This window comes from Vanellus vanellus (assembly GCF_965231255.1).
Source record: "Vanellus vanellus genome assembly, chromosome: 12".
Lineage (NCBI taxonomy): Eukaryota > Metazoa > Chordata > Aves > Charadriiformes > Charadriidae > Vanellus > Vanellus vanellus.
Window position 1 is genome coordinate 10,897,309 of NC_138917.1, and position 8,157 is coordinate 10,905,465.

Sequence of the window (8,157 nt, forward strand, 5' to 3'; positions counted from 1 at the left end):
ACCCAGCTGTGCTGTGCTGTAGTTAGCCTTGCCTTACTGTACCGTACCGAGCCGAGCCGTGCCGTGCCGTACTGAGCCGTACCGTACCGAGTCGCGCCGCGCCCCTCGGCGCCGCCGCCTCCGTCGCGTCGCCTCCCCGGTGGGCGCCCCCGGCGGCGGCGGGCGGGCGGTGTCGCAGGCGGGGCCGAGCCGCGGGGACGGGGGCGGTCCGCTCCGCCGCCAGCCGCTCCGCGCCGCTCCGCTCCGCCGCGCCCCCCCCCCCTCCCTCCGCCCCTCCCGGGGCCCCGCCCGCCCGTGCGGCGGCAGCGGCGGCGGCGGCGGCGGCAGCGGCAGCGCGCGGGGATGGGGCGATGGCGCGGGCGGGCGGCGGGGCCCCGCGGGAGCTGTCCCTGGAGGAGGTGCTGAAGTGCTACGAGCAGCCGCTGAACGAGGAGCAGGCCTGGGCCCTCTGCTTCCAGGGCTGCCGCGCCGCCGCCGCCGCCGCCCCCGCCGCCCCCGCCGCCCCGCTCCGCACCGCCGACATCCGCCTCCGAGGCGACGGCAGCGTCGTCCTTCCCGCACCGCCGCCCGGTAAGTCACCGTCGCAACGCTGGGTGGAGCCGGCAGCAGGCAGCGCCCGCACGGGGACGAAGCGCCGACACCTGGATTTACCGGCACTGGCATCGGCACTGGGATTTACCGGCGCCGGCAGGCGGTGCTGCACCGCGCCGCCCGCCCCGGGAGGCCGGCCTCGGGGGCGCGGAGGGACCGGGGTGTCGGCAGCGGGGGGGCACCCGCAGCGGCCCCGGCGGGAGGCGACCGGTACCGGTGGAGAAGGACCGGTACCGGCGGCGGGGGATTGGCGGGAGAAGCCGTACCGGCAAGGGGGGGGAAGGCACTGGCGTCGCCGGCACCGGCAGCAGGGCACCGGTGGGGTACCGGGGACACCGGCTGCGGGGGTGCGGCATCGGAGACGCTGGGAGAGATGGGCGAGAGGGCCGGTACCGGCAGCGGAGGGCAAGAAGGCGGCACTGGCACCGGCAGAGATGGGGGCGAACCCCAAGCCCCGTCTCTGGCAAGGGAGACCGGCATCGGCACCGGCACTGGCACAGCCGAGACCATCGCTGGCACAGTGGCTACCGGCACAGGTGGCGGCCCGATGGCTCGGGGGTCCGGGGCTGGTGTGGCACCAGCAGCGGCAGGGCCCAGCCGGGTGATCCGGTGAGGCTGGACCCGGGGTGTGGGGGTGTGCAGGGCGCCTATGGGTGAGGATCTCACCGGGCCGGGACCCAACATGGGGCTGCAGGACACTGAGCCCATCGGGGCGGGCAGGACACACACGGCAAGGACAGACAGGCAGACACAGGGGGACACACACCCGCACATGCACGGCACATACATGGCCCTGCACACTCGGACCCTGCAGGGGTGTCCCCGCGGGGCTCCGGCCCCCGGCAGCGGCGGTTTGGGCACCACCGTCCCTGACCTTCGGACTCCCGGCCGTGCCCTCTCCGCGGGCGGCTGGCGCTGCTGGGCAGGGCTGTGGTGGATACGGGCTGTAATTAGGCTCGGCCGGCTGCCAGCAGCCGTTCAGGGTGGCCCGGTGTGGCGAGGAGCACCCCTGAGCTTAATGACAGAGCGCCCAGGGACGGCACCCGGTGCTCAGTGCTGTCGGATGCTGCGGGGCCTCTCTGGGCAGGGACGGGCAGGGACTCTGCGGTGTCACTGAGTGTCCTCACTGCTGGTGGCCAGGCAGGGGATGCTCCCGGTGGCAGGGGGACAAGCGTGGAGCTGAGCCAGGGGAGATGGGAGATGGGGAGCGGGGTGCAGGCAGCCCATGGGGACCGAGGCATATGGGACAGGGCCACACACAGGCACAGCACGTGCCCGCAGCGGCTGGGCATGGCATCGTCACACCAGCTCCACCGGTCATGCATGGGAATGTCCCCACACCCTTCCCTGAGCCACCATGGCTGCTGTGCCAGAGCCAGTGCCACCACACTGCCTCCTGCTCCCAAGTCCCTTCTGTGCCAGCCTGAGCCATACCCCCAGGCACCTGGCATGGCCTCCTCGGCAGGTGCTGCCATAGCTGGCACACGGCTGGCACACAGCCGGCACATCCCCGGCACATCCCTGCATCTGCTGCTGCATCGATCAGCTATGTGGAGAGCTAATGGCCGGTGCTTCCCTGGGCTGGGGAAGCGGCTGCTATGGGGAAAGTGGAGCCAGGGGCCCCGGGGCACTGCCTTCAGGGATGCTGCAAAAGCCACTCTTGCTCCTTTTCCTGTGGCCATCCAGCTCCTGGGAGGGTCTGAGCTGCCCATGAGTGTGTCCTGGGCTTGTGTGTGTGGGCATGGTGCTCTGTGTGTGTGTGTGCAATGCTCCAGCTGTGCTGGCTCTGCAGTAGAAAGCAGCATCTCTTACTGGGCACAGCCTGTCACCGCAGCCCACACTGGGCACCTGTGAGTGAGCTGCTGGTCCTCACTGCACCCTGGCCTGCCATTGCCCACACTGCCTGTGCCCCCACTGCCTGTGCCCCCACTGCCGGTCCCCACACTGCCTGTACCCACAGTACTGGTGCCCACACAACCAGTTCCCACACTGCCAGTGCCTGTTCTGCTGGTGCCCACACTGCCGGTGCCCGCAGCCCAGAGGAGTGCAGGGGGCATTTCCCTGTGGGGGCAGAGCTCTTAGCTCCCTCCAGCCCCAGGGCTGAGGGGTAAAGGGGTGATCCTGCTACCCCCAATGTGTCTCCCGGGTCTGGCCGGGGGCAGTGGGGCCAAGTGGCTGGTGCCTGTTTGGGCTCATTGCCCAGGGCCGGTGACTGCTGCAATGCCCAGCGAGGCCTGCCGTGCTCGGCTGGGCAGGTAGGGCACCAGAGGCTGCATCACCATCTTGCAACCAGCACTGCCTGATGCCGAGGCTCAACACGCAGGTCCCTGTTGTCCTGTGGAGCTGTGTCCTGGGACCAGCTCAGGATGGGACCAGCTGGGGATGGGGGTCCTGGCTTGGGGTAGGAATGCTGGGCATGGAGCCCACTCAGGGTGCCCCCACCGAGTGCCCCACAGCTGGGGCTGGGTGGGTGCAGCATCGCCTGGGCGTGGGACAGGAGGTGACACCAAAGGGGATGCCCAGCATGGGGCTGCAGGTACCAGCGGTGACTGTCTTTCTCTCCTCCAGAGCTGGCCCCACTGCTGACGCCCTCTGCCGAAGCTCAGGTACGTGGGGGCCGGATGCCTGCCTGGTCCCGCTGCAGCTTCCTGGGGACTTGGCCCGTCTGCCATCGCACCCCAGCACAGCAGTCCCCGGGTGGGCACTGCCACCTGTCCCCCTTGCCCTGCGGTGCTGGTGATGGGGTGCTGGGGTGCAGTGGGGGAATGAGACCCTGCACCAATGGCTGGTGGGGTGAGGGGCAGCTGGTGCTGGCTATGAGTTCCAAGGGGCTCCCCCCGGGACAGCTGGTGTTGGGGTCTGCCTGGGGGCCCAGCGGGTGCTGTCTCCCTACAGATGGTACAGTCATTGGGCTTCGCCATCTACCGGGCACTGGACTGGGGACTGGATGAGAACGAGGAGCGGGAGCTGAGCCCGCGGCTGGAGCAGCTCATTGACCTGATGACCAACAGCGACTCAGAGGACAGTGGCTGTGGCACGGCCGACGAGGGCTATGGGGGGCAAGAGGAAGAGGAGGAGGGGGGCGAGGGGCCGCCGCGTGCCGTGCGCACCTTCGGGCAGGCCATGCGGTGCTGCGCCGCCCGCCTGGCTGACCCCACCGAGGCCCAGGCACACTACCAGGCCGTCTGCCGGGCGCTCTTTGCCGAGACTGTGGAGCTGAAAGCCTTCCTTGCCAAGATCCGTGATGCCAAGGAGGTAAGTGTGGGCTCCCAGCTGAATGGCCAGCACCGCCAACTGGCTGGGGAAACCCCCCGTGGGCCCAAAATGGTGGGGTGAGCCTGATGTTCCCCTCTGCCTACCCCAACCAGGGCTGCCGGCACCAGCGTTCAGCCATACACGCTCTCCTGGGGCGCTGCACCATGGCACTGCTGGCTCCTGCCTGCCCAAGCTGGTGCTGGCAAGGATGGCTCGTAGTGGGGATGGGGTGTGCTTTGGGGGTGCACGTGAGTGCTGCAGCCCTATGGCACTGTCCTTGCTGGACCCTCGGTGCTGCTGGACACCGAGGCAGGGTGACAGCGTCTTGTGCCGCGGCAGATGCTGCAGAAGCTGAAGGAGGACGAGGAAGCAGAGGAGCGGCCGGCAGCGGAGCTTGGCAGCCTGCGCAACACTGACTGGGTATGGCAGCGCAGCTGGGCACGGGGGCTGTGCTGGGGCTGTGTGGGGGCTGATGCCACGTCCATCACTCCCCCAGGCCCGGCTGTGGGTGCAGCTGATGCGGGAGCTGCGGCACGGCGTGAAGCTGAAAAAGGTGCAGGAGAAGCAGTTCAACCCCCTGCCCACTGAGTACCAGCTCACCCCCTTCGAGATGCTCATGCAGGACATCCGTGCCCGCAACTACAAACTCCGCAAGGTCATGGTGAGCACAGCAGGGCTGCCCCCGTGCTGGCCCCCCTCCCTGTCACCGTGCTGCCCACCAGCCCTGGCTCTGACACCACCCGTGGCCCCTCTGCCCTCTCCCAGGTGGATGGAGACATCCCCCCACGGGTGAAGAAGGACGCCCACGAGCTCATCCTCGACTTCATCCGCTCCCGGCCCCCGCTGAAGCAGGTGAGTGCCAGCACCGGGATGGTGTAGCATGGCATGGCAGTACCTGACCTGGGCTTGGTGGCTCCCATGGGTGCCATCCCCACCTGGCTGGGCACCCTGAGTGTGTTTGGCCCCAAGCTGCAGCCACTGCCTGAGGCTCCATCCATGTGTCCCACAGGCATCGGAGCGGCGGCTGCGGCCCTTGCCCCAGAAGCAGAGGACGCTCCATGAGAAGATCCTGGAGGAGATCAGACAGGAGAGGAAACTTCGACCCGTGGAGGCACCGTACCGCAATCAGAAAGGTACCAGCATCCCCTCCCTGCTGCACCGGGCTGCCAGCGATGTGCCTGGCACCAGGGCAGGTCCCTGTCGTGCTGGGACTGAGCTCCATCCCTGTCCGCAGGCTACAGCTCCCTGCCCTGCATCCCCCACGCCTGCTCGGGCCGCCTGGCCTCCAGCTCCTGCCTCGAGCTCTCCCGGACCCCAGTGAGCACTGTGCCAGCGCGCCCACGGCCCCGCATCCTGCTCAAGGCACCCACCCTGGCTGAGATGGAGGAGATGAACGTCTCTGAGGCGAGAGAGGGGACACAGAAGAGTGGGAGGGTGGATGTCAGGGGGACTCAGGAGGTCCTGAGGGTATGAGAGGGTCCCCAGAGTGATGCGGTGTCCATGGCCTTGCAGGAGGAGGACTCTCCAATCGCGGAGGTGTCACTGAAGCGGGACCGCTCCTTCTCGGAGCAGGACCTGGCACAGCTGCAGAGCCAGCTGGGGGGTGGCCAGGCTGCGCCCCAGGAGCTGGAGTCACTGCAGCCCGAGCCCCGGCCCCGCTCAGGTACGTGCCGGAGGTCCCCAGCCCTGCATCACCCCTGTGCCCGCATCCCCAGGGTGGCTGTGCCATGTGTGCCCTGTGGCAGAGGTGGCACAAGGCAGCATGGCCTTGACACTGTTTCCTTGTCCCCTCCCTGCAGGCTCTGTCCCCGCCAGCTGCCACCCACTGCCGGACAGCTCGGCACCACCCCGTGCTGCCCTTGGCGCTGTGGAGGAGAGGCCAGAGGACGGATCCAGTGCTGCCCCTGGCACCAGCTCCAAACACCTCTGGCTGGTGAGTGCTGGTGGTGGGGCTGGGGACACTGGAGCTGGCGACACCACGTGAGCATGACCATGAGTACATGGCAGCCCAGCATGAGGACACAAGGTGGCCAGGGGGTCCCCATGGCCTCTCTGCTCCCTCTGCATGGGATGTGCAGCTTGAGGCACACCGTGCCTTGTGCCCTGTGCTGGTGCCAGGAGGCTCTGCCCACGCTGGAGACACTGCCTGTGCTGGAGGTGCTCTGGAGATGCTCTGCCCATGCCAGAGATGTTCTACACATGCCAGGAGGCTCTGCCTGTGCCGGGGACACTCTGCCCATGCTGGGATCCTCTGCCTGTGCCAGGAAGCTCTGCCCATGGCACAGGGATGCTCCGGGCCATGCCTTTTGCCACAGCCCTGCGGCAGACCAGGCTGATGTCCCCCCCTCATATGCAGGAGTTCAGCCACCCCGTGGAGAGCCTGGCCCTCACCGTGGAGGAGATGATCAATGTGCGCAGGGTGCTGGTCAAGGCAGAGATGGAGAAGTTCCTGCAGAGCAAGGAGCTGTACAGCAGCCTGCGGAAGGGGAAGGTGGGATCTGGGGCCGGAGGGGCCAAGTGCCGCCCGCCCGGCCCCTGGCTCTCACCCCCCTCTGCCCACAGGTCTGCTGCTGCTGCAGGGCCAAGTTCCCCCTCTTCTCCTGGCCTGCAGCTTGCCTCTTCTGCAAGCGGTGAGCACCACACCATGTCACGCTGTGCCTGGGGCTAGGAGGGTGGTGGGAGGGTGCCTGCGGTGGCCCCACTCACCAGCCTCTCTCTGTCCCCAGGTCTGTCTGCACCTCCTGCAGCCTGAAGGTAAGCGGCTGTCTCCTGCCGGTGCCACTGTATCCCTGTCCCATCCCTGCCCCATCCCTGCCCCTGCCCCTGTCCCTGTCCCTCTCCCTGCCCCTGTTCCTGTCCTGCCCTGACACCCGCACACCCGGCAGATGAAGATGCCTTCCAAGAAGTTGGCTCACATCCCTGTCTACGCACTGGGCTTCGAGAGCCTCCCGGGCTCACTGCTGGCCAAAGCCCTGCCGCTGCGGAGGAGAGAGACCTTCCAGTGAGTCCCAAAGCCCTGAGCCTTCCTCCCCCCTCCTCCTCGGGCCGGGGCTGACAGGGTGCCCTGTGCTGCAGCTCGCTCCCAGGCACGTGCTGGCGCCGGGTGGAAGAGGAGTTCCCCCACATCTACGCCCAGGGCTCCGTCCTGCGTGACGTCTGCAGCGACTGCGCCGGCTTCGTCACTGACGTCATCTGCTCCAGCCGCCGCAGCGTGGCCGTCCTCAACGCTGCACCGCGCCGCGCCGCCAAGGCCCGCTCCCTCTACGTCGACTCCTGGCACAAGTGAGGGGCCTGGTGCGGGGGTGCCGGCCGCCCTGGCGCAGACCCTGCTAGTGGCCACCTGGATGTACATATATACATAGGATGTATACATACAGCCTCTATATTTATATACCTTACGGACCAGGGGGAGGCGAGGACCGGTGGCATGGCAGGGCACCTGCCGTCCCCGCCGTCCCCTCCCATCACCACCACTGGTGGGACACTGGCATGGCCCCTGGGGGGACCGAGACTGCCCTGGGGTGCCCACAGTCACCATTTGCCCCCCAGCCCTGCTTCTGTGCCAAGCCCTGGCTGTGCCAGGCAGGCGCTGGCCATGCCGGGGTGCCCAGATCGTGGGCTGGCACGGCTGCTCTGTACATCCCCCTCCCTCTCTCCCCCCCCCCGGCTAATAAACCTGCTGGGCTGCCCCTGGGGCCGTGTGGCTGTTCCTGGGTGGGTGGGTGGGTAGGGTGGTCAGGGTGGGGGGCACTGGGGGCAGTATGAGTGGCCCACCCGGGTCGGGACTGGGTGTCCCACCACCTCCTTCGCTACTCCATGGCCCCCTTGATCGTGTGCTTTCCTCCCCCAGCCACCCGCTCTGCCCCCCTGCTGTGTCCCACCCGTGACCCCGCACAGACCCCGTGGGAACACACTGCCCCCCAACAGTTCCCATGCCCCCCAGCTGTCCCCCTGCCCCACTGAGTGTCCCCAGCCCCAGGTCCACCCCAGGCTGTCCCTCGGGTCCTCCCCGGCCTGTCCCACCCGTGTTCCCGGGCTGTGCCCCGTCGTGCCCCCGCTCAGCAGCCGTGGGAAAGCGCACGCTCCCACGCCCCCCCCCCCCCCCCGGAGACATATTTCACGCGGCGCTCACACGGGGCGCGAAGCCGGACCCGGGCAACCACATAGTGCGCCTGCGCAATGGGGAGGGGGCGGTGCCAAAGGAGGGGTGCGCATGCGTCCTGTTGGCCTAAACGCAGGCGCGGTGGGGAGGGGCCGGGCGGTGCGGGCAGGGAGGCGTGACCTGCGCAGGCGCAGTGCGGCGGGCCAGGT

General features: G+C 68.5%; 1 protein-coding gene across 1 annotated transcript; it reads left to right on the top strand.

Moving 5' to 3' along the window:
* Window positions 1–350: 350 nt before the first annotated feature.
* SPIRE2 (spire type actin nucleation factor 2) lies at window positions 351–7,132 on the top strand (the record flags this gene model as incomplete). The annotated part of the gene is made up of 15 exons (XM_082489393.1): window positions 351–570; window positions 3,160–3,197; window positions 3,487–3,846; window positions 4,186–4,266; window positions 4,343–4,507; window positions 4,612–4,698; window positions 4,856–4,979; window positions 5,081–5,250; window positions 5,359–5,509; window positions 5,646–5,779; window positions 6,203–6,337; window positions 6,409–6,476; window positions 6,573–6,600; window positions 6,732–6,847; window positions 6,922–7,132. The coding sequence occupies 15 exons, from the start codon at window positions 351–353 to the stop codon at window positions 7,130–7,132; spliced, it is 2,088 nt and encodes a 695-aa protein (XP_082345519.1).
* Window positions 7,133–8,157: the final 1,025 nt, after the last annotated feature.